This window comes from Desmodus rotundus, chromosome 3, assembly GCF_022682495.2.
Source record: "Desmodus rotundus isolate HL8 chromosome 3, HLdesRot8A.1, whole genome shotgun sequence".
Taxonomy (NCBI): domain Eukaryota; kingdom Metazoa; phylum Chordata; class Mammalia; order Chiroptera; family Phyllostomidae; genus Desmodus; species Desmodus rotundus.
The window spans coordinates 34,241,104-34,266,857 of NC_071389.1; the positions used below are offsets into that span (position 1 = coordinate 34,241,104).

At 52.3% G+C, this 25,754-nt stretch overlaps 1 protein-coding gene across 4 annotated transcripts in view; it reads right to left on the reverse strand.

The window, feature by feature from the left end:
- Positions 1-304: 304 nt before the first annotated feature.
- TTC39A (tetratricopeptide repeat domain 39A) overlaps positions 305-25,754 on the reverse strand; it is a 53,446-nt gene continuing 27,996 nt past the window's right edge. For 3 of the 4 annotated variants that reach the window (XM_024571188.3, XM_053921795.2, XM_045204366.3), the window contains exons 3-18: positions 24,044-24,175; positions 23,095-23,171; positions 21,773-21,840; positions 20,016-20,080; positions 17,925-18,024; positions 16,429-16,494; positions 14,443-14,551; positions 13,902-13,969; positions 13,762-13,821; positions 12,752-12,913; positions 8,237-8,328; positions 6,164-6,284; positions 4,531-4,642; positions 4,018-4,132; positions 2,790-2,906; positions 305-2,266 (exon numbers count right to left, since the gene is read on the reverse strand). In XM_024571188.3, coding sequence (XP_024426956.2) covers positions 2,143-2,266; positions 2,790-2,906; positions 4,018-4,132; positions 4,531-4,642; positions 6,164-6,284; positions 8,237-8,328; positions 12,752-12,913; positions 13,762-13,821; positions 13,902-13,969; positions 14,443-14,551; positions 16,429-16,494; positions 17,925-18,024; positions 20,016-20,080; positions 21,773-21,840; positions 23,095-23,171; positions 24,044-24,175 — 1,588 coding nt within the window. In that variant the 3' untranslated portion in view covers positions 305-2,142. The remainder of the gene's footprint in view (positions 2,267-2,789; positions 2,907-4,017; positions 4,133-4,530; positions 4,643-6,163; positions 6,285-8,236; positions 8,329-12,751; positions 12,914-13,761; positions 13,822-13,901; positions 13,970-14,442; positions 14,552-16,428; positions 16,495-17,924; positions 18,025-20,015; positions 20,081-21,772; positions 21,841-23,094; positions 23,172-24,043; positions 24,176-25,754) is intronic. The other variant, XM_045204367.3, reaches the window with a different exon arrangement.

Consider the following 25,754-nt stretch of genomic DNA (forward strand, 5'->3'; position numbering starts at 1 on the left):
GCTCATAACAGAATTTTCACCTTCAAAGGCCTCTGCACAAGGATAAGTGGTGTCAGACACCCAGTGTGTTCACCCTCTCCGCTCCCTCACGCACATGTTTTTCATAGACTATCTCAGGCTGCAGATGGGATAAAGGAGACGAGCCCACTGATTTCTCTTATCAGCCAGACTGCAGCCAGGGCGGCAGACAGAGGTAAAGGTGATGTGGGCTAATTAATGAAGCCCAGCAAGAAAGAAGCAACAAATACTGACAAGGAAACCATCTGGCATAAATCTTTAAAATAACAAGCAAAAGCCCCTAAAATAAATGTTGAAATAAAAGTTTTTTTTTAATAAACTATTTTGTAAATTGTTTGGCATCCTATGTCCAGTGCTGCTTTTATACAGCAATAGGCAGGGTTCTAACGTGTGGGGGAGCCACAGAAAGCTGTCCTCTCAGCAGCCTGCCTGTAGTCACCCTCTCACCCCTGCCCTGCCCAACAACCTAGAAACAGGCTGGTCTCCCAGCATCCATGCTTCGGAGGAGATAGAGCTTGCAGGGGGCTGCTCTACAGAGATTAGTCTTTTGTCTAGTTGTAACAGTGAGAAAAAAAATTTCACAGCCTCTCTGCTGACAGTTTGCTTTCTTTCCCTAATGATAATATGCCTTACCTAAAACCTATTCAGTATCGGTCAGAGGAAGCTGGTTGACTGTATGTTAGTAGATTAACCCACCCGGCCACTGGCAGATGCTCAGGAATGTTTGATAAATACAGCAATGCTGGAAGATTGGAAAGTTGTCTGTGGTTCTTCCCTTACAGAAATTGCATTCATGTATTTGCGTGCCTGTTCACAGGTGAAAATTTTTAGTGTGTACATGAGTTTTCTATGGAAATGGTTAAATTGAAGTAGGCTGTCATGAGATTCTGAATGGTAAAACTCAGTCACTGAACTTGAGCTCTCATTTTCACAGTCCCAGAAGTTGCTAGTGCAGGTGATTTTAGGGACCAGAAGGGGAATATAAGTGTTTGAAGACACCTCTACTCAGCTCCAACTGATTGTTGCCTTGTTGCTTATGGTAATAAGGCCCAATGTTGCCAGTTCTTTTTTTTTTTTTTTTAAATAAGAGGCTGGAAACAAGATTTGTGAAATCTCCCCATTTTTAAATGTTGGTGACTTATTCTAAAAATTTTAAATATCATATTATCTAAATAAAACAGGTTTCTGATCCAGTCTGCCCTGCCTAAGAATTCAAGCAACACATTTTACTGGAATAGATGTTGCATGATGTCTTTTCAGTATGCCAGTTTTATTACTTAAATATCTATTTTCTCTTAACTGAAAAGTTTAAAACATACACAGTAGGCCAAGAGTAACCAGAACAATGCTGTCAGTAAATAAATGTATCCTGGAGTGAAGTACAGAAGACTTCATAAATTATTCCCAGTGGTTTCAGTTTGAGAACCACCCCTCCCCCCAAACTTCTTAGCACAGAAGAGCCACACAGCTCCCCGTCAGGCCTGAACATCCCCACTCCTGACCGGTGGAGATTGATTTTTTCCCCATAGATCAACTCAAATGAAAATTACCTCACTAAAATATGTTTGATTTTTTTTAAATTGGAAGGATACAAAGGGAGTTAAAATGAAGTGTAAGGAGTAAGATAGGGGGTGTCTTTGTGCAGCCCCCAGAAGTTTTGAAGCCTGAGGTGCAGACCCTCCTGAGGGTCGACCTTGCTGAAGTTTGAAAAGCAGTTTCGACTTTGGCATCATACAGATTTACCTCCAGATCAGTATGGATTAAAGCAAAGATATGCAGGTGGTTGGTTGGTGGTTTTTAAAAAAGCCAACTATGATCCCATCATTGTATTTCTAAGGAAAATGTAAACTGTTCGTACATTCTCTTAAACATCACAGTGAAAAACAAGTACCCGTATATGTGATAGGGCAGGCAGAGGGCTCCACCTGCTCTGTCCTTGGCAAAGGACCTTGGCCACACTGGTGAAAATGCCAGCTTGGCTCCTTCACGGATACTCAGGTCGTGCCATCTCACTGGAGCACCGGTGGACCCCGAAGGCAGGGCAGGGGGAAGGGATCAGTTTTGAAATGTTTCCAGGAGCTCTGTTCAGCTGTCTCTCTTCCAGCTTGGGAGTGCTGCACAAAGCTACAAGGACACTGAGGAGACCATGGTTCTGTTGCCATTCTCTAGAGAAGACTTGGCTTGGAGTGTAGCTGCCTGGATTCGAAAATGTGTCCTTGACTCCATGGAATAATTCTTGTAGTTTTGCCTGGAAGAGACCAGAGAATCAGACACATGAGGCTGCTCTAGTCTGAGCTGTGGGAGCCCACCAGCCAAGGAAGAGCTGCAGAGGTTTAAATCCCTGTCTAAAAAAAGTTGGGCCTGCCCAGTAGGGATAGCAGCAAGGCGGTGTAGCTCCTCACCCAGATATCATGCCCTCTGGAGCTGCTCTTGGTCCTGATGGGTCCCCAAGCTTGAGGTTTCAAGAGGTAGCTCAATGGGCTAGAAGGCAGGGAATCTGAAGCTTCACACAGCCCTAGGGCTGACTTGTGTGTGACTTTGGGTACCTCATTCCCTGCTTCTGGGATTCCAGTTCCTCACTGGTAAGTTGAGGAAGCCTTTGCATGCTAGGTGAGAGCTGGGTTCCCAGGGACACAGGTCCAGCCTCTAGACTGCCATCCTGCATTGCCCACACCCTCCCTCACTGATGCCTGGGCTCCTCTGCCCCCAGCCAGGTGAAGCTCTGGAGCTCATGGGGAGCAAAGGACTCCTAAAGGCTAATCGAGCCTTACTTGGCAGTTTCCAAGAGTTTGACAGCCTCTTCATTTCTCCCTTGCTCCATGAACAGCAGGGCCAGCTCCAGCAGGGCATTTGGGATCAAGTAGTGGTCATATTTAATCTTCTTTTCACTGTGAGACAGAGGAGGACGTGGTTTACAGGCCCTGCCCTTAACACGTCCTTCAGGCTCCTCCTCCAGAGCCTTCTCCAAGTGAAAGGATCCAACCCACACCCTCAAGTGGAGTTTGCAGCTCTGAATCACCATTTAGGAAGGTTCCCACTACCTAGCCCTAGAAAGGCTTGGGATCCACAGCAGAGCCTTCTAGGCCTCTGCACCTGGGACCCAACTTCTTAACCACCTGTGGTTCTTGTCATATCCTTAGCCTACTCCCACTTCAGTCCCCAACCCCCTTTCCACAGTTTGAATGATTATATTGGGAGTGTCCTGTCTCCAATTTGGCCCCTTTAACCTACCCACCATGCTGCCCCAGAGACACCCTTTTAGGACCCAGACCTGCCCTGTCTGGTATCTTTCCTGGCTCTCTTCTCTCTGCAGGATAAAGTTCAGTCTTCTAGCAAGACAGCCAGGCCCTTGGCAGTGTAACCCTCCCCACTCCCACCCCCCTTTTGTCTGCAGCCCTTTCCCTCTATAATTTCACACAGGTGGGGAGAGCCTAATCACTGTCCCTCCAGCCTCAGGTGCCCGAGCATTTGCACGTGCTGTAACCTACTCTACTTAAAACTCCTCCTCCATTGCTATCTCTGCCTGATAAACTTCACAATTTAAACAGCATACTTGGAAAGCTTTTTCTGGTATCCTGCATTAGGTTTAGGGTCCTCCCTCCTCAGGACACCTGCTGTCTTCTCTGCTTCCTTCTAGCACAGCCCTGATCACACCAGATTGAGTTGCCTGTAGCTATCTATCTGTAACATTTGTGACCCCCAAGGGCAAGGGCAGAGTTGGTGAATTACAAACTTTAGGGGGCACCATTCACATGGAACTCAGTGTGGATGGGCTCCTGTAGTTAAGCAATCTGGTGGCCCTGGGGGATGAAGTCTTAATGATCAGCGCCCAGCACGTGTCCTGGCACAGAGTAGACACTAGTACCTGCTTGGTGCATAGAGGTAGGGCCACGGGCTGGAATGAGTGCGCGTGAGGGAAAAATATGCCTGAAATTTCTCTCCAAGAGAAACGCGCCCAGCAGGAGGCCCTGTGGATCGGAAGCAGCCAGAGGCACTTACTTGGCAGTGATGCTCCTGAAATTCTCCTCAGCCTCCTGGACACGGCCCAGGTACTTCAGACACAGGCCTTTCAGCAACTTCACTAAACACTCATCATCCACCAAGTACTCATTCTCTGAGAACAGGGCAGTGAGAGAAGAAAACAGGCTTGTTCATTCCTGGGGCCCCTACTCTGTGCTGGGCCCTGGGGACACAGGTGACTCACACGTGGTCCCTATCCTCAGGGAACTCACACTGGGAAGGAAAGACAGACTGAGACAATGACAACAGAGTGAAATCAAGGCTGACTAAAGGAAGCCCAGGGGCCGTGGGAGCCCATGGGAGGCCTTGACTGCCAAGGGGACAAGGGATAGCTTCTTGGAGGAGCTGTCCTTGAAGCTCACTCTAGAAAGGCAAAGGTCAGTTACCAGGGTAGAGAAGAAGGAAGGAAGGACATTTTTAGTAGAGGAAGCTTCAACTGAAAGTCCTGTGATCTGACCCAGCCTGGCAGGTTCAAGGGCCTGGGGTAGTCACCTGGCCCCTTTTCCAGCATCTCTTCAGCCTTGGTGATAATGTCAAGTATCCCGTCTGTGAGTTCTGGCTGCTTCCCAATCACAGCGTAGCCATTCCAAATGTACATCATTTCCTGAGGGCAGGGGAGCAAGTCAGTCAGGTGTCCTCAGTGGGGCCTCAGTTTCCCTGTCTGTAAGATGGGCATCTCAGATCAGAGGATCACTAAAGGCCCTTCTAAACTCCTAAATTTGCGGGAAATAATTTATTTAGAACAGTCTTACCTAATATATTTAATCGCAGAAATCATTTCATGCATAAATGACATTTTTCAGATTATAGGTTAGGAAATTCTTCCCTAAATTTTTTGTGTGGGTACTTGCCCTGCCCTTCCTTACAGCACCACCCCCAATTTTATAATAGTTTATAAAGTATTTAAAAATTTGTTTATAGGGATTCAGAATACAAGTTCTAAATAAATTCTATAAATATCGAACGTTTTAGCTTTGGCCAGGTTGCTCATCTCAGTGCACAAAGGTTGTAGGTTCAATCCCCAGTCAGGGCACACACCAGAAGCAACCAAGGAATGCATAAATAAGTGGAACAACAAATCAATCTCTCTCAAATAAATTTTTTTTTAAATATCGAACTTTTTGATTTATGAAGCATCTAATGCATTTTAACAGCTGATTCTCATAACTGTACTATGAAATGGGCAAGTTATATATTACCCATTTTCCATTAAGGTCACAATTAGTGAATGGTAGAAGCAGAACCAATGAAAGGCCTCTGAAGACCCTTTCTACTTTCCTGGCTGTCTTACCATTTGAATAACAAAGACTCCTAACAAACTGGAACCTTCTCTGATGCCTGCTAAAATCATGCTTGGCATGGGTATCAACAGTGGTTCAGAATATGGTCTCTGGAACCAGATTATCTGGGTTCAAATTCTGACTCTAACTCACTAGTTGTGCAACCTGGGCAAATTATTTTATCTTTCTACTTATATTTTATCCACTTCTTAGATATCTTTCTACTTTTATCACTTAAACCTATTAGGGCTTTGTATCCCTATCTGTAAAATGGGGATACCACCAGCACCTACTCAGGGTTATTGTGAGGATCAAGTGAGGCCATAGGCAATGAGTATAAGGAACCTTGATCACAGCAGGTGCCCAGTAACAATGTCAGCTATTCCTGTTATTTCAGAGTGGAATATTACAGGGTCCCAGGCCTCAGAAAAGCAAGGTCCAGGGAAGGGAACAGTGTAAACAACAATTACAATCATGTGACAAGACTGAAACAATCAGGGTAGGAACACAAACAGCTGAGTGGTGCCTCTGCCTGGGGACAGGCATGTGGAGCTGTCTAGGAGGGGGGCTGCTCTTTCTGCCATCAGGTGTCTGAAGTCCACTCTTGTCTCCTTACTCCCAGCCCCACCCCCAGTAGACCAGCTCTCTCAGAGGCAAGGGCTGGCTCAGACTCATCTGCCCTCCCCCCAATCCCAGGTGAATTGTGAAATCCTCTTCAGGCCCAGGAGGCATAAAGGTCTTTCTCCCTCATCCACTTCCCCTGGGTCCGTGGTTGTATCCCCAGCTCTCAGCTGATCCCTACAATTCCAAACGAGTGCAGAGCCAGTCACAACCCTCTGACCCACCAGAGCAGGGATTGGCAAAGAGACAGGTTTGGGGGAGAGGTATCGCCTGGACTTCCGGATGGCAAACTTCTCCGTGGGTAGAGATTTCCCAGCAATCTTGAGTTTCAGGCCTGGCACGGCTCTGCAAGAGATGGGGTGGGGTGGGGAGCAAGGCAGGCACAGTGAGAAAAAGCAGGAGAGAACTGAGAGTCCCCAGACTGCCCAGTGTCCAGTTGGCAGCTCTCTGGGCTTCAGTTTCCTCATCTGTATGACGAAACAGTATTGGATTCATGATGGCCTTATTTCACAGGCCCTGTCCCAAGACCTGACCACTTCCTGTGGGTAGGCAAGGGGTTCCTCCTCACCAGCTGGCAGAAGTGAGAATACACACCAACGCCCCACCTGCTCTGCCTTCTAGTTGTCTCCTCACTCTCAGGCCCTATTTCTGGAGGGCCCAGTGGAAGTCTGACCCCATTTCACAGGGGAGATGAGCGCCCAGAGAAAGGGAGGGGCCTGCCCAAAAAGACCTCACAGCTTGAACCTTTAATTAACTCTTGCTGCGGGAGTTGGGGCCTCCTCTGCTGTTTCCAGGGGCAGAATAAAATGCGATATGCAGCTAGGCGAGCCTCCACCGCTAAGGCCTCACCCACCCAGCTGCATCCCACTCTCTCTCATTTCTGCCACATTCACAGGGTGTGGCTGTGACCCTCAAGCCCGAGCCGCCCAAGCCCAGGAAACAGCTGGACCTAGTTGTGAGGTCTCCCTCCCAGACACCTCCCCTGCTTATTCACTGTGGAACCTCTCAGGGCCTGTTTTCTCATTTCTAAAATGGAGATAATGATGTGAAGGGGAGAAAAATTTGTCACCCCACAACGTGACCCCTTGGCATAAAGATTATTTTAGGCAGGTTATTTTTAAGAAATAGCAGACACAGGAGAAACTCCGGAAAGCCTAGAAGTTACCTTTTGTGAGAGACATTTGTAAGGGAAATACCACCTGTATGGGTGTATCTCCCTCTCTCTAACAGGGGTGACTAAATCTCCAGAAATTTACCAATAGAGAAAGTAGAGACAATCTGCATAACAATCATACGCTCCTCTACTGTGCTTTGAAAACCTCCTGTAACTGGCTCTCCAGCCAAGTCATCTTTTGTCTTTAGTTGCAGGTGGTATTTAAGGTGATGGCTTGGGCCATTTCAGAGAATTACTCTGTTTTCCTGGGTATCTCCCATGTGTAAAGGAGGCATACACGTTATTAAACTTCTCTTTGTTTTTCTCCTGTTAATCTGTCCTTTATTATGGGGAGGGGAGCTCAGCTTAAAATGTAGTAGAGGGAAAATGATCTTCCTCCCCCACAGATACCCTTCGAGGTTTTGTGGGACAGTTGAGGGAGACGGAGAAACAGAAGCACTCAGTAAATGATGGACGCCCTGTGACTAAGCCCTTGGTAGTCTGGGAAGCTCAGGTTACCCCCACCTCAAGGCCAGCCCTCGCCACAACTGGAGGAAGGTCCACAACTCTCAACCTGCCAAGGCTCAGCCCTGCTCTAGAGCCTTAGCAAAGGCACACGGCAGGCCAGCCTTACAGATAAGAGTAAAAACAGCTTCAGTTTAGTGACTCCGGGCTCTATAAATATATCCTCTGATTCGCAAAACAATGATGCAAGGCAGAGGTTATTCCCATTTTATAGATGCTGAAAGTGTTCAAGGTGACACAGCTAAGGAATGGCAAAGACCGGATTTAATACGTTTATTTGATCTGACTGGCTCTCTACTGTGCTGCTCTGAGTGTATCAGGTTAACCCGGCAGAAGGGACCTCTCTGGACCTTGGTGTCCACATCTGTCCTCCTAACCTGATGAAAGAGGCTCAATGGAAAAGGTGTTGACAGAACCACTTTGGTGAAAGCAAGCCTCTGAACAGATTCAGAGGGTTCCAAAAGCAGCAGGAGGAGAATGTGGTGATGTGATGGCAGGGCAGTCTGTGGGGCAGTCGTTGGGGAGGGCCAGGGGTGATGACCACCCCAGCATCTCCTGCCTGGTGCCCTGGACAGAGCCTGGCTGAGGCCTGCAATGGGGGTGCAGTGGCAGGGCTCACCTGAACAACTCCACTTCATCATCCCCAAACGGCTTGTAGTCATCCTTCCCAAACATGCTGAGGTAGGCAGCCTTCATGTAGATGTAGGTAGCCTGCGAGAGGCAGAGCAAGAGTCAGGTGTGAGGAACCTGATCACGAGCTCAGGCAGCACGGGTGAGGCCCAGCGGCGGATGCTGGCCCAGCTGCATGCCACATTTTCCGCTGCCCTTGGAAACAGCTGAGGCGGCCACAACTCCCGTGGCAACTCATTTGGAACTCATTTGGAGCAAATACCTCATTTAGCAGTAACATTATCCCCAAGCCCCAGGGGAGAAACTGAGGGAGCTGAAGCAACTTGAGGACTTGAGCTGGGAGTTAAATCCAGGACGAGCCCACGTCAAAGCAGCTGCCACCCTCTCCACTGTGAAGCAATGGAGAGAACAACTCCAGCAACCAGCGGATGCACGGGCAGGGCTGAGGCTAGGTTGGAGACACGAGGGCAGAGCGGCAAGGGCTTCTGGGAAGCAGTTACTTCAGACTGGGCCCTTGAAGGCCAACAGGGAGATTCACAGAAACCCTGAGAATGGACCTTCCAGGCAAGGGGAACAGCCCGAGCAGAGCCTGTGTATAGCAAAGATAGAAATGAGTAGCATAAAAGAAGAGGGGTGAGGCCAGAAGAGTGAGCATGGCCCTCGTCACGACTCATTTCAGGATCCCTTGGGGGAACTGCCTTACTCTGTGCTAGGCACTTTACATACATCACCTCACCTGATCCCAAAGACAATGCCAGAAAGGAATCTGTACCCACTTTCTGCTTCCTAAGAGGACCTCAGCGCTGCTGGGGGCAGAGCTGGGAATGGCACCATATTTGTGTGGCTTTAAGGGCCTTGTCCACAGGGAGGGAAGGTGTGGCTGTGCAGACTCCCCTTCCTCCTCCCAAAGATCCATCCAGAAAAGCTGTGCCCCTTCCCCTTAAAAATCCAGGGCCAGAGGAGCCTGGCTCTGTGCTGCCCTCCAGTGGCCGAGCCTTGCACCGCAGCTCCTGCCACCTGGGGCTGCTGCCAGCGACCTACCTACCTGCCATTATTAGCCCAGAAAGAAGTGTAGTGCGGGTGGAGGAGGAAAGGAAGCAGGACATCCTGGAATCTAGTCTCTGGAGAAGGTGGAAAGCAGCCTCCACCTGGCAGCCCCACCCATGCTGAAGCTCATGGCTACTCCCAGTTCTCTTCCCTAAGCACCTGTCTGCCCTTCACAAAATGAGGAAAAGCTGGTTTTTGTTGGGTGTGGTGGGAAAAATGTCTCCCCTTGCTAAAACCTGTTCCCCATCCCATCTTTAACTTCCTGGTGTCACCCTTGCCTTCTCCCTCTTCCCCATGCTGGTACTGAGTCACTAAGTCCTCATGACTTTACCTCCCCTCTAGTTCTTGAGTCCCACTGACTCTGTGGCTCACCTCGGTTATCGCACCAGCCTACACACCAGCTCCCTGCTCCAGGCCACCAGGGGTCTTCCTACTGCCCTAGATTACATGGTCTCCTAATCGGTCTTCCTGCTTCCATTCCTGTCCCCTGCAAGCCATTTCCCACACCATAGATCTTTTTAAGTCAAATTACATCAATTTGTCCTTGAAATGTTCTCACGATATCCTACCACAGTTAGGATAAAACCCAAACACCCTCTCAAGGACCCCATCCAGTCTCCCCCGGTTGCCCCTCCAATTTCATCTCCACTGTTTCCGCCCCCGTCACATCATTCTAACCACACTGGCCCCTGGGCCCTTCCAAGAATACATCAGAGGCACTTGGCTTCAGGCAGGGGTGCCCAGCAACTGCAGGGGAGATTTCTTAAAACCCAAATCTAAGCCACATGCATCAAGGGCTCATTCCCTGTCAGACTAAAGCCCAAACAGCCACTCGGGGCTCTGTGACCTGCTTTTCTGGCTCCTCTTCTTCCAATTATTCGCCATCACTCCTTAAACTCGCCCCCGGCCTTTGCCTATGCCTTTCCTCTGCCTAGGATGTCATCATTCCTTCTCTGCCAGGCTTACCAATGGCTTCCTCTAAGAGCTTTCTCCTGCTCCCCCCTGGACAGCTTGCCCCCTTGAGTCACCAGGAGGAAGGGTGGATGCAGTGACCTAGAGTTGTGACACCCATGGACATCAAGTTATCAAGGGATAATCTGGAGCCACATTGCTGGAAAACAGCAGCCTCCTTCTCTGTGGGATCCCTGTCTCCCCAGTTATCTGTTTGCCCATTGATTCAACAGTTTTCTCGATTACTCTACCAGGCTCTGGGCAGTCAGATAGTCCTTGTCCTCAAGAACCTATAGCAAGTGACCTAACAGGGATGGTTTCCCCATAGGCCCCCCTGCACTCCTACCCACAGCCCTTCACCTGGCGACACGGCTTCTTAGCAGCACCTTGGCTTTCAAGCCTTTATCCTTGCTGTTCTCTTGGCATGGGGTGTCCTTTCACTTCCTCCACTCTCTACCCCAATTCCTCCTCCACAACTCAGCTCAGATGTCTCCTCTTCCAGAAGCCTCTCTCTTCTTCTCGGCTGTGCTGCCCAGTGCTGCCTGAGCTCACTCTGTTTCCCTCTTTACAGTGTTGAACACACAGGTGTCACCACCCAGATTCTAGCCAGCTCAAACAGAGGGAAACACGGAGCTCCACAGGGATGTGAGGTCCAGGCAGAGGGAGATGCCATAGGCACAGGCCAAGTCCCTAGAGCTGAAAGTTGGTAGATTCTGTAGTGGCCAAGGACGACATTAGGAATAAATGGGGCACCAGAACTCAGGGTGCTACAACCCCCACTTTCACAGGATACCCTTCTGAGGAAAGGGCTGGAGAGAGGGGTGTTGACCACCCCAGAGTCACACAGAGAGCTGGAGACTGAGCTGACTCACAGCCAGACTGCCTGCCTCTGCTCCTCACAGCAGCTGCGTGCACTCCCACACTTCTTCTTCCCTGTGTAAGTGGACCCAGCCTGCCCACTCGTGTAAGGTGCCCGGCCTACTCCACGGGGAGGCTTCTGGGTCACTGGTTCAAAAAGGTTCCCCAAGCCTGTGCTCTTCCTGGGAGTGGGAAGTGATGAAGAATACATGCCAGGCCCACAGGGAGCACCTTTAACAGCAGGGTGGCCTCAGGGCAAGCTGGGAAAAGCAGAGGCCTTTGTGAGTCACACAGGGCTGTCTGCTAATCCAGAGTCGGCACCAACAGCCATGTGGGCGAGGAAAGTCACATACCTTCTCTTAGCCTCAGTGGCCCTTGTGTGCCCAGTGGAGATACCCTCTGCCCCATCGGATGTGGTGTGGAGGAAATGGCAAGTGCTGGGCCCATGGTAAGAGCTCAGTGGCAGCCTGCCCTTCCCCCAGCCCCACCTGCCCAGACCTGGAGAATTCTCTTTCAGCCTGGTCCCCCGGCGGGGTCCTGGAAAAGGACTTCCACACAGAGGTGGGGAGGGATGAGAAATGGGGACTTAAACCCACTGAGACACAGTGATGTGTATTTGCCAATACCAGATTGGGTGCCCTCTGGTGATCTAAATGATTCTTAAACTCTTTGTTCGGAATTTTGTGCTATCGTTACCACGATGATAATGGCTAATACTTATTTCACCACTTATCTTGATGTTGTAAGTTTTCACCTATAGTAGGCATCTGCTTTGCTTTGTTTTGCCTACATGGCATCTCTTTAATGCCCCCACCAATGCTGCTTCTTTTGGGGACATCACCTCACTTTTCTTCTGGGGAATCACCCCTCTTCTCCTCCCTGTCCATCAGTCTTCCCACCCCTCTGTTTGCAGGCACTGACATGCAGTCCATGCCAGACCAAGAAAGCTCAAGGTGTGGGACTGCAGCTGAAACCGAAGGGAAGATGCGACTTTGGGGCGGGCAGCCCATGGCCACCCTGCCTGTCATGTGGAGAGGACTGGCCTACACAGCAAAGATGTCATAGAGCAGAGCACAGCCACACATGGAAAAACCAAGCCCAGATGACATAATTTGAATTCCTGGATCCAACCCTACCTGAAGTCAGTTTGCCTAGAATTCTCTGTTGCATGAACTAATGAGCCTTGTGTGTTTTAGACCCACATAGTCCAATACAGTGGCCACTAGCCCATGTGACTTTTAAATTCAAACTTGAATTAAAAATAAAATGAAAAACATCCAGTTTCCCTAGGAATATTTCAAGTGCTCAGTGTGTGCATGCGGCTGGTGGCTCCCCCAGTGGGTGGCTCAGGAATAGAACATTTCCACCACAACCGAAGGTGCTGTTGGCCAGCACTCACCTGCAGTGTGAGCCATGTTTCTGTCCCTCATGACTAAAAATCTTGACTGACACATTACAGTTCTGAAGTTTCTCTGTTCCTCATGGTCTTTAGTTCCTTCCAACCCTAAGTCCTATTAGAAGTTATGGTTCTAAGTTCCAGAGGAGACACCCGTGTCCAGTCAGGGGTTTGGACCTTGGTCTGGGGGCACATGGCTAATCTGGGTTGGTCTGGCCGCCCAGGGTCCCCCAGCACTGGGTGTGAGCCCACCTTGGACCAGGAGTTCTCCTTGCTGAGCAGGTCGGCGTAGAAGTAGGCCATCTTCCACTGGCCCTTGTAGGTGAAGCACCACATCAGCTCCCAGTAGCACATGTGGTGGAACTGCTTCCAGTGCTGCTGGGCCTCGCAGCACTCCTCGAACCGCCGGATGGCCTGTGGGCCCCCGCTGGTCAGTCCCGGCGAGCGCCCCTGGCCCACACCCCCTGCACCCGCCCGACTCCACTGCAGGCCCAGCCTCCTCCAGCAACGGTGGCCCAGCCCCGTGCAGCAGACTGCTTCAGTCCTGATCATCCGCCTCAGTCTCACGTGACCTTAGACCCTTGCTGGGGCTCTAGTCTTCAGGTCACAAAGTGAAAGGACAGGATAGGGCTATCTTGGAGGGATAACAGGCAGTGGATGGCGTTCAAATGAAAGTGATATAATAATGCTTGTGCCTCAGAGCAAACTCCAAAGGTTTCTGTAGCTCCTGTGAAGTGACCTGGACCAGGGGCCCATTTGTCTTGATGCCTGAGGAATCACAGCCAGAGCCAGCGGGAGACCCTAGAACGCCACACTGCAGAGTCCATCCTGAGCCTTGGCTTAGGGCTGGGGTCTCTGGCAGGACTGCAATCTCCCCTCTGTAGCCCCTTCAGTGGCTCCCTGCCCCCTGGGGAGCCCTCCCCCCACCCCACCAGGCTCCCCTGCACTCACCAGGTTCCAGCCTATCACTGTGCCCTGAATAAGTGCATCTTCTCATGTCCCTGCCTTACTCCAGCACCTCCCCGACCAGGAATGCCGAGGTCCTAACCTCCCTGTCAAAATCCTACCCCACAAATGCCACCGCCTCTCTCGGCTTCCCAGGCTGCCATGGAAGTGCCTCTCCCACTCCTGCTCGCTAGTCGGTTCTCCCTTGGGGCCCTCCTCCCAGTGGGCCCTGGCACTGAGTATATTATCTCTGTATGTCTGACTTCCTGCTGGACTGCAAGCCCCCCAGGGGTCTTTGATACCAGCCCATTACTCACTGCATCAACATTGCCTTTAATGGCTTCAATCCTTCCCGCGAAGAACAGGAAGATGGCGCCCTGCAAACACACACATGTGGGCCTGGGAGCGCCCGTGGGGCACACGTGGACTGGGGTGTCTGGCAGGAGGTAGAGCTCACCTTAGGGTATCGCTTCAGGTAGGGCTTCAAGAGCCTCTCTGCCTCCTCGATGTTGACGTTCCCGGTGCCTGAAGGAGGTAGGGGTACAACGCATGTCACCACCACCGCTGGCCCCTGTGTGGCCCCCAGCCTCTGTTTTCCCCTCTGTGAAATGGGGATAACATTCTATCTCTGCAGTGATGTGAGGATTAAATAAGACAGTGCAGATGTCACGTCACAGGTCTCAATAACCAAGTCAGTGCCCACCAAGGCCGTGTCCAGAACCCCGAGGAGCTGCCTCCAGTGTCCTCACACCCTCTCCAAGGTGCGTGTGAGCATCCCCATTTCACAGATGAGCACACAGAGGCTGGACCCCAGTCAAACTGTGGGGAAGGGAGTGGTCAGGGACCAGGCCCCAGGCCAGTTGATGTAGCTGTTCTTTGTGGTCTCAGGGGTCCAATCAGGGTATGTAGCCCTTCACCCTCTCAACCTGTGCCCTTAGGGCCAACCATTCCCCAGAGGGCCTCCTGCCCCCCGCCATGGGCCCCAAGGGCCCTCCTACCGAGCACAAAGGTGAGGAAGGTGTGGTAGCACAGCAGCAGCATGACACAGAGCACGGCCCGGAAGCTGTGCCCTGAGGCGCCCTCCTTCAGCTGCAGCAGCCCGTAGTCCTGGGGGACAAGGGGACAGGCTGAGGCCAGCAAGACCCAGGCTCCCCAGGGCCCAGCCTAGGACCCAAGGAGGAACAGCAGCCTGGAGGGCCCTGGACAGCTGTGAAGGCTGCTGCTGGAGCTGGGGGAGGGTGGGAGAGCGCTAGACCCAGGAGGCCAGGTCAGCTGCTCCTGGACTGTGCAACCCTGGGCAAGGGGCTGCCCCTCGCCGAATTTTAGCAGCGTAAACTGCTGCCCAGGCCACCTCCTTGACAGCCCCTCACCCATTCCTCCCTTCATTCACCTACTTGGCCTGCGGTGGGTGCTGAGGCCTTGAGCAGCCCCAGGTCTGATAAGGGGAAAAAGAATGACAAAGAGGCAGATAATCCTAACCACAAGCTCAGGGCACAGATGGGACCACAAGGACTATGGTCTGGGAAGGCTTCCTGGAGGAGAAGGCTCCAGAGCCTGACTGGGGAGGAGCAAGAGGCCAGACCCCACTTGTATCCCTGTCTGCAGTCTCTGCCCCTCCATCTACCCTCCAGGGTGTTCTTGTTCTTTGTAACACACACATCTGACCTGCCGCACTCCTGCAGCAAATCCCCCGTGGCTCCCTTGCTTTCAGGATGAAGACGGGGCCAGCGCTGTGCTGGGGGTCTCTCCATTCTGGCCTGGTCACCCTCTCTTCCTGGCCAGACAGCCACACTCTTGGCCTGTCCCAACTCCTGGCCTGTCTCATGCTCTTCTTTCCCATCATCATCCTGAAAGCCTACTCGTGACCCAAGGGCCTTATTAAGAAAACAAAGTGCAAAGGGACCCTCAGAGCCTCCCGTGAGTGTTTCCGCACCTGGGCCATGGACCACAGGTGGCAACCAAGGTGTCAGAGGTCCGCCGGCAGGCGAGGAAGCACAGAGTCCCACGCGAGGGTCTTCCCTTCTCAGTTCTCTGTCTGTCCATCTGACAGCAGCCAGGAGAACCCAGGCCCTGTGCTGGTGTGTGCTCCACGTCGCGCTCGCCCTGAATTCCCTTTCTCAGCCAGCCTTGGCAGACCAGCAACCCAGCTGGGCTTTCCTAAGATTGTTTGGGCCTCACAGGATTTATTGTTATGGTTATGCTCTTATCATGCCAAACCATATAGGTGTCTGTGTAGTATATTTACTTTAAATAAATTTAAGTAAAAATTTTGAGCCACTTTTGAGAAAAATAATATATAAGTAATAATAACAGAGGTCCACGGACATGTCAAAAATCAGCAAGGGCCAGAAAAAGTTGAGGTTTGAGAAACACTGACGTGATTTTAAAAAGTGGGGGAAAAGCCCCTTGTTTTACTGAAAAGAGGCCCAGAGTCACAGAGGGAAGGGGATGCCTTCTAGGCCAATGCTCCTTCCATCACATCAGGCCTCCTCCACCAGGGAGCCCTCCTTGATCTGCTACCTGGTACTCAGGTTCCGGCCCCAGTAAAGCCTCAGTATAGTGAGTCTGGTTTCTGCCCTCAAGGCCTGATGCATAGTAGGGCTTCCCTTGGGCCTGCCCCAGACCAGAAGATGGTCCCATGGGAAGGGACTTGCTCCAGGTCTTCTGAGGGGAGAAGAACCAAGTTCCTGACGCCTGTGAGGCCCAGAGAATATGCCCCCAGGCCCCTGCACAGAGCTGCCCTCCACAGCCACCCCAGCCCCAGAGCCTCCACCCTGTGAGGGATCAGGCAGGGATCACTGGCCCCACTTGACTGAGGGTAGACTGAGGCTCAGAGAGGTTTGGGCCCTGTCCAGGGCCACACCCTGAGGGGGGCTGAGCCAGAACTGGCACCTGGGCCCTGTGGCCCCTCAGCCCCACCTCATCTGGCTGAGCTCCAGTCCTGGGGCTGAGTGGGTCGGGGGTCCCAAAAAACAGGTAGTTACCTTGTTTCCTGAAAATCCCACAAACTCCAGCAGCCGCAGGATCCTAGTAGGGAGCATGGACAGCGTCTGCAGGGACAAAGGCAGGTGGGCACACGGAGGGGCCCAGGTGTGCCCAGTGGGGCCCAGGCCCTGTGTCTAATCCTGGGGTACAGGCCTTGTGTCTGCAACGCCCCCGGGTTCCCGGGAAAGAGCTTCTCCAGACAGAGAAGTGTTACAGCATAACAAGAGCAGACTGCGTCCAAATCCTAGTCTCACCACTCCCAGCTTGTCCCCTTGGGCAAGTTACACATCCTCTCTATGCCTCAGTTTCCTCATCTGTAAAGTGGGAATAATAAGAGCCCCTACCTCGTAAGGGTACTGTGCAGATGGGTCAAATTAATATGTGTAAAGCACATAGAAGGGGTCCCGCATGTAATAATCAGCTACTGTAGTTGTTAGTACACTGAACCCCTACTTGGCACCAGGGGCTCTGTCATGGCAATCGATACTTAGAACAGTCCTGCACAGAAGGGATTACTGCCCCTTTTGACAGATGGGGAAACAGAGGCACAGGTAAGTGACAGGACATGTCCAAGGCCCCAAAGCTCATCAGAGGTTGAGCCAATCCATGAACCCAGGAGAGTTTGGCTATAACCTGCATCCAACACACTCTGCAGCTTGTATTCCTCAGCACTGGCCTAGAATCACTGCTCCCATTTTACATATAAGGAAATGAACTCAGACCCGGGCAGGGATCCCTGCCCCAAGGCCTGCTCTTGGAAGAGGCTTTGCCTGAAGTGGAGAGAGCCGCCCCGCCCTGTATTCCCTACCCCCTCACACAGACACACACACACACAGACACACACACACACACACACACACACACATTTTGGAAAGTTCCCCAGGCCAGGAGCCTAAATTTTGCATGGGCAGTTCCTCCCAGGAGCAGGCACGACTCTTCTGAGCCTCCCTGCTCTACTCACAGTGTTCCTTCTGCCTAGTGTGCCCTTCTCTGCCTGGAAAACTTCCCCCACCTACGGGTCATCCAAGATTCAGCTCAAATACCAGCCCCTCCAGGAAGGAAAGCTTCCCCGACTCCCCCAGAAAGGAGTCTGGCTCTCCAGTCCCTGTGGGTCACCAGCTGTTTCCGGGCCTCTCTCCTTCCCCACCACTAGTCAACGTCAGGCCACCAGCTCCCCACGGCTAAAAAGGCCCTGCTTTATTGTCTGCCAGTTTTTAGTGCTCTAAATACTGCCACTGTGGTAGATTTCAAACTTTCAACTTGACCTGGGAAGGAATGTGCAGAAGGGACTCTGGAGCCAGCACCAGCACCCATGCCCACCCGTACCCCAGCTATGAGCCCCCAAGGCTGCAACATATCTGCTTATTGCTGGGTCCCGGGATTGGCACAGGGCCCAGCACAGGAGCCCAGCAAAGAACGTGTGTGGCTGGGATGCGCAGGAGAGGCTCATCTTGAGCCCAGACACTCGGACATGGGGAGGGGCCCTCCCACTCACCAGGTTGAAGGCGCCCATGCCGAGCTTCACGCCTCCTACGAAGTGCCTGTGGCTCTCTCCCTTGCAGTATTGTGAGGACTGCACCAGGCTGTCCAGCTCCCTGAAAGGGAAGCAAAGTCACATAGTGGAGGCTGGGTCTCGCTCCAGCTGGGCCTAATGTTGCCCCCATTCCCAGCCGATCTCAGAACTCACGCAGATTTATACCAGTCCTGGCAATCCAGAAGGCTGATATTCAAGGAGTGTCCAGCCACATCTCCCACTATAACGCACACTCCTTGCCCTCAATTTCAGCCATTTCAGCCATAGAGTCCCTGCCTTGTCCAACATCTAGGCATTTGCCTGTGCTCTGAATTTTATCTAAAATACTTTCTCGACCTCAGCACCACTGGCATTCTAGGCTGCGTGATCCTTTTTGGGGGATGGTGCATCACAGGATGTTCAGCAGCGTGCCCGGCCCCCGCCCACTACATGCCAGCTGTGACAACCAAAATGTCTCCAGACATTGCCAAATGTCTCGTGGGGGAGGGGTGCAAAATCACCCCCAGTTGAGAACCACTGGGCTAACTCCAACACCCCCTCTTTCAGGAAGTCTCCTGGAGCTTCTTGGTTAGAATCCAGCCCTCTTTCCCCTGGCCACCAACTGTACCAAGCCCATGTCCCAGCCTGCCTGGGACAGGACAGAGGCTTTAATTATGTGCCCGTCTTCTTCCCCGACCTTGAACACCTCGAGGGCCTTTAATCAGCAAACACTGACTGTGGCCTTTCTGTGCCAGACACTGAAGGGCAGCAGGGAGCAAAGCCACCAACCGGCTGCCCTCACAAGTCTCTCTCTCTAGAGGACAGACCTCCATCGAGTCAACTGTGAAGGTAAGAAAGGCCTCGAAGAAAAACACTGGAGCCTGACCTAGTCCGGGTTCAGGGAAGGCTCCCGGTGGAGCTGACATTTGAGCTGAAAACTAAGGGATGAGGAGGGATGAGCCTGGCACAGAAAGAATGTTCCTGGCAGGGAGGACAACGTGTCCAAAGTCCGTGAGGTAGGAATGAACTTGGAACGTCTGAAGAGCTGAAGGAGTGCCTGGATGCCTGAGGCGCAGTGCAGTGGGAGCTGTGGGGAGGAGGGCGGGGGGCTCTGGGGAATGACTTGGCAAGAAGAGCCTCGGGACTTGGCAGAGGGTGACCTGACAAGGTTTGCGCTTTGCAAACATCATGCTGGCAGCTGGTGGGGAGGCCGGAGGAGGCAGAACGCTGGTCTGGTTTCCCTCACACATTCCCGGCACAGGCCCACAGGGCATGCGGTGCCCACAGACTGCACGGGTTATTATACCAGCGATACCTTGCAATCAAACTCAAAATAGCTCTGCAGGGAAATGGTCACGTTAAGTGGGAGAAATTGAGATGATAAATAGCCTCAAGTCAATTCAAGTCAACTTTTAATGGAAAATGATTTTTTTAATGCCAAATGGGCAGTGGGGGCGAGGGGAGATGTGCTTTCTGAGCTTTTTTGACTTTGGAATGGTAGGCGTTTATGGTGCCTTGTTGGGTAAAAGTGCTCTGTGTTGAGGCTTCATTCTTTCATCCATAAACATGGCCGATGTCTTGCCCAGAACTGGGGTGGCACAGAAATGATCTGTCCCTGAGGTAGCTCCCATCTTAGGGGGAATCTTGGGGGGTGTGTGGACACCACCCCTGTGTCCTGGAGATGTCAAGGTAGGCTTTATGGGGAAAGTGGCACTGGGACCGGGCCTTAACGGGTGTGTAGGAGTTCTTCTGCGTTCTCAAAATTACTGTGTCCTTCCCCCTACCCACCCCCTCAACAGCCCAAGCTGTTTGTGCAGAATCTGTGTCTTATGTTCCGTGAGTTCATGGTCAGGCACAGAGTAAGCACTCAGGAGAACCAAGAGACACATCCAGGAACACCAGGGGAATAATATTCCAGAAAACTGAGGTCCTGAGGGTGCAGAAAGCTGCCTGAGGTCACCCAGCATTCTAGGCTTCCCGCCTCCAGACAGTGTTCGCTAGCTCCCACAAAGCAGCCGGAGGCACAGGGTAGCAGATGCTGTGCCCCAGGCCCCCCAGGCCAGCCCCACTCACTTGTAGGTCTGATAGCTGTTTCGAACTTTGATGCCGCCCTTGATGAAGCTCACCATGTTTTCATCCTGCAGGAGGGAGAGATGCTAAGAGCTGGGCCTGGATGGGTAGCCAGCGGCTTAAGAAAGATCACACAAGGCTCTGGGCTCTGCCTTCCCCTTCCTGGATCCAACTCTTTGAGGGGCTTTGGGGGCATGGGGTCAGAGGTCAGCCAAACCAGGCTCCTTGGGACCTGAGATGAGGGTCTTATTTACTAAACGAGACCTCCAAAATGCCCGGGATTTGACTACAACCCTCTTCACCAGCTTTGCATGTGTACTATGTACTTGGAGAAAGGCCTCGAGATTCACCCGAGGTTCACAGTGCCTCCTGTAGGTACAGGACAGGATGTGGGAAAGGAAGAGGGATGCCCAGTTTGGATTGTTTGTGTTTTTCACAAGCTGCTATGTATCCCATTTGTAATTTAAAGCACTAACACCTAGAGCCCACTCAGCAGTTCCTCTCCTGAGTTTACACCCAAGAGAAATGACGAACACGGGCTGCAGAAGTCACCTTCAAGAATGTTTACAGCACCGCTGTTCACCGCAGCCAAGAACCAGCGACAACCCAAATATCCTTCGGCAAGAGAATGAATAAACAAGCTGGTATATTCACAGAAGGCTCATTACACAGCCACATAGGGTTGGGTGAAGAAAGCAAGTCCCGCACAGATTGAAGCCAACTAAAACATAATATGCTGTTCACACATGAATCGGAAGATGAAAAAGCTATTTTTAAAAAATAGGGTGGGGGATAATAAACGTAAACTCTAGCCAGTGGTTTCCCTCTGTGGAAGGAGGAAGGGAGCAGCGTGGAGAGGAGCCCGGAGGGCGAGGAGACTTGCTAGCAATGTTCTGTTCTCTGATTGGGTGTGGAGGGGGAGGGCAGCTCATGAGCGTTTGTTTATTTACTACGTATAATACTAGAATAAGCAAAGAAAATAAAAGGCCATTCATGATGCAATTACAGTGATCCTAATGAAGGATTAGGATTAATCCAATGCTAATCACCAGAGGTCCGAAAAGATAGAAAAATAGCAAACAAAGATAAACAGCACCCAACAATAAATTTTATATGTGCTTTTCCACCCTAATGTACGTATTTACATGATGATTATACGTGATCATTCTAACCCAACTTTTTGGTAAAATCATGAGGTGATGGTTCTCGTGGTTACCGCTGTGTGGGAAGGAGCGTAGGCTCCTCGTGGTCAGACCTGGGTCCAAATCCCAGCTCTGCCATTTGCTAACCACGTGACCTTGGGGAAAGTGGCTCCTCTCCTCAGACCCTCCCCTTTGCAGGCCTGTGAGATGAAATTAAATAAAATATGCAAATGTACATAAAAACAAGCATGCAGCATGTGCAAGGTATGTAAAAACTACACGCCCATAATGCATGCACAAAGCCCGGTACTTCGTAGACGCTTCAAGTCAACTTGTCGGTAGAATAAGTCAGTACCAAGCAGGCTTTATGACAATGCCTGTATCCCACGTGACCCTTAGCAGGAAAGCCGCAGTCACATCCTGGTAGCGGATGGGACACGTGTGCTCAACGTGGAGCGGGTAGAGCCCATGACCTCTGCCCCTGAGCCTGGCCAGGGCTGGGCGTGTCGCTTGAACCACGAAGGGGCTGATCATGGCGGCTATAGGCCCTTCTGTCTTTGACATGGTGATCCATCTTCTGAAATCCCCAGGCTGCTTGTACAAGCAGAGGGTTCCTACCTGTAGGAAAGTCAGGGCTGCTCTCTGCAGCAGGCACTCTGCGTAGCAGACCTCAGCGTGGATTTCCTCTGCGGGGAGAAAACCAAAGCCCTGTGGCCTCCTGCGACTCTTGGCAGGAGGCTTGGACCAAATCCTCCCCACCTCTACTTCCCAGAAAAGCAAAGGGAGCCTGAGTCAGCACCGCCCCACCCTCCACCCCAACACCCAGGTCAGCTCGTGCAGTACTCACCGCTGCTCTGAACTGGCTTACATTTCCTGTCCCCTTGTCTGCCCCTGGTCCCCCCATCCCACCACCCAGAGTGTCAGCACAGGGCCCTCAGCCTGCTGTCTGTTCCCCAAGCCCCGCTGTAACTGGGCTCCAAGACCCCGATGGTGTCGGGTCGGGCGAGGAGAAGGCGCTGGGTTGAACGGATGAACAAAGCTGTGAGAGTAAGGGAAGGCACCCTAACACAGCCCAGGAGTCAGGGAAGACTTCCAGAAGAAAGGGCATTTGAGTTGAAAAAGAAATGAAAAATGAGGAAGCAATAGCTTTCTAGGAAGAAGCCCAGGAGAGCCAAACAACTGAGATGTTGAGGGAGAGCTGAGGCACAGCTGAGGCACAGATGGTTGAAATGGGGGCGAGATGAGGAAAGAAAGAGGATAGGGGCTGAAGACTCTCTGCAGAGGGCCCTGAACCCTGGAGAAGGACTACAGATTTGGTCCTGTGGGCGGCAGGGAGCTATGGATGGTATAGAGAGAATGGCACCATCATACGCATTGTTTCTTGCTGGAATCTTCTAGGGCTCTCCAGGTGGGGAAGGACATTTGCCCCTATACTGAAGAGCCCCAAATTGCTCAGGGGTGGCTGCTGCTGCTTGCAGAACTGAAGATGCCTCACAGGCGCTGGCAGCCTGGACCATCTCCTCCACTGCTTTCGGTTCCCTCCCACTGTGTGTCAGCTTCTAGACCACATCCCCTCTGGGGCACAGGGATCAATCACCACTACGATTAAGCCAGTAAACCTAACTGCACAAGCAATTCTGAGGCCCCCCTGGCCTGAGGAACAAAGTGCACAGGCCTTATGACAGCATTTTCTTTCCTGGATTTCCAGGCCCTTAGCAGGTAATGCCATCAAGGAAGTGAGTCTTATTTGCTCTCCCATCACCGGAGAGCCACTCCTCAAAAGGCCCCAGGTTTGGCCCACAAGTGTCCCAGCATCAGGCCAGGGCCCCGCCCCCTCAGTGAGACTGGGAGGATAACTGCCCATTCCCACCCTTCCCAGGCCTGGAACTGGGCTGCCTGGGGCCAGCGGGGTTGAGAAGACATCCTGGACGAGACCACACCTTCCGTGAACTGATCCATAGTGGGGCGGTGCACGAGGCTGCTGAAAGAATCTGTTACAGAGGACTTCTTCCGGTGCCTAGAGAGGAAAAGGGGGCCTCTGATCATTCAGGGAAGGTGAGTGAGGGTCCCAGCTGGGCTCTGACCACATCTGCCGCTCCCATAGGACCCCCCCACACACACCAAACTCCTGGCAACTCCCCCAAATCTAGGGCTTTCCCACAGTGGTGTCCCTGCTCTTCCCTCTGCTTGGAGCGCCCCACCCCCACCCCCCCGCTACTCCTAGTCATCCTTCACCAACCAGCTCCGGCATCACCTCCTCCAAAAAGCCTTTCCTGCTCCTCTAGCTGAACTCACAACCCTTTGGGCACCATGCTGGGGTGTCACTGTTTATGGTTGTCTTCCCACCAGGCAGTGGGAGCATCAAGCGGCCCAGGTCTGACGATGCCCGGGGTGGCCAGCACCCAGTACAGGGCCTAGCCTAGGGCAAGCATGAGTGTGTGCCCACTGAATGAGGGCCACAGGCGCACCACATGCGGGCCTACCGGTTCATTAATTTAAGCAGTTAGCATATACTGAATGCCTGTTACACATCAGGTCCTGCAATGGCACTTTCCTGCAGCCCCCTTAACAACCCTATCATCACACCCATTTTATAGGCAGGGAAAGCCAGGTCCCCAGAGGGGCTTGCCCAGGGCCAAAGAGCTGTTCAGGGAGAGCCGGGTTTCGTCTCGCCCCAATCATGCCTGGCCCCCGGGAGCTGCTCAGTGAGTGGCTCAGACAAGAAGGGTGCTGAGGCAGTGCTGACAAGGACAGGTGTTAGCACTTGGGGACACGTCCTCTTAGCCGAAAGGAATAGCATTCATCATAGCACTTTAGGCACCGGGACAGGCCAGAGTGACAGAAGGATGGGCTCACGACCCCTCAGCCCTGCCTGCCCCATGACCTGACCTCTGACACAGCAACTGTGCCTCCTTCATCATGTTGCCAGCAAGCAGGATGTCCTGAGGGTCAAAGGTCATCATGGCCTGCATCTCCAGGATGGTGGCATACGTCAGCGAGTGGTACATGCTCTCCTTGGTCCTGCCAGAGAGAAAGGACGTGAGAGCCCCAGCTCCTAGAACTCCAGAGACAGCCAGCCCTGTGTCAACCAACCACCATCCCCTCTCCCATCTGCATGGGGGCCAAGGAGGGGCAGAGACTTGCCCAAGGTCTAAAGACCTCAGATCCCAGCAGAGGGGCTTTAAGTGACTTTCCAAATCTGAGCCTTAGTTTCCCTTCCATTCAGCCACATGGCTGCTGTGAAGGCTCAGTTAAAATTTCCTTCCCTCAACCCAGGCTCGCCCTTCACCTTCTGTCCTGTCCCCCACAGGCAGAGCCCAGGTCCTGTCAGTGGGGTCTCTCCGTCCTCAAGCCCCACCACCAGGCTTGTCCAGTGCCTGCTTCCTGGACCTCCTCACTGGCCTCCCACCTCCTGCCTCTTCCCATTCCATCTACCTGCCTGTGTCTCTCTCTGGTTAAACCCTCTCTGTAGCTCCCACATCCCGGGAGCCAACACTGGGTCAGGGTCCGAGGCTCCCTGCAGTGCAGGCCCCGCCCACCTCTCCAGCCCAGCCCCCTTGTAGCTTCTGCTTCTGCCCTGTGATCTGGTCACATTCAAGATTGAACCACACATGCTCTCCCCAAGAAAATCTCACGCTCTCCCTCCTCCTGGGTCTTTGCGCTTGCTGCTCCCTCAGCTTGAAACGCCTTCCCCACCCTCACCTCCCCTGACTGTCAAGGCCTTCAAATGCCTCCCAGGCCACTGCGGGCCCAGGGCTCCCTCCTCAGGGGCAGGCGCCTGTGACCTACATCAGCAGAAGCACAGCTCTCTCCCCAGAGCGTGGGCACCGCAGGGACAGAGCTTGTGTGGGACACATCTCTGTCCTCAGCACCATGTACGGGACCAAACGAGCCTACCTCAGGCAGCAGGCCTTCCCCTCCAGGCCTCAACGAAAGGGTGTGCTGGGTGGGGGTGGGGGGCAGGGACACTCAGTCTAAAACGTGGAGAGAGCGGCAGTCAGGGAGGGATGAGAACAAAGCCAGTCCCTCTCTGTTCTTGGGGAAGTCAGAATGTGGCTGGGCCTTGATTTATGCTTCTGCAAAATGGGGGCAATGATGCTGGCCTGCCCGGTTCCTTGTGGCACTGGCTGGGAGTACCCTGGCCTGGCACATGGGAGGTGCTGCAGTGGTTTCGCTCCCTTCCCTACCTCCCCTCCTTACTTACTTATGAACCTCCTAAGTGCTGGGCTTACACTGGGAACTTCAGAGCAAAAAGATGACTACCGTTTATAGACTGTTCTATTGTACAATCATAATCATGTGACTTTATGCATTTTCCTGCTTTTCTCATTCACAAAACACCTCTTATAAATTAAGTTGCTTTTTATTATTATTATTTTTTTTTTTTTTACTTCTGGGTGGCCCTCAAATGATATAATCCTTGAAAGTCAAAGGTTTGGGAAGGAAACAAATGGCTGGTCCACCCCTCACCAGCCCTGTCGGGACACCTCCCAGATCCCTGCTGGAACTGTTCAGTCGAGGGCAGTGGCTTGTGGCAAGGAGGCCACAGCCTGCTGTGGGGCAGAGCTCAGGCTTCAGAGTCCCTCAGACACAGGGTGGA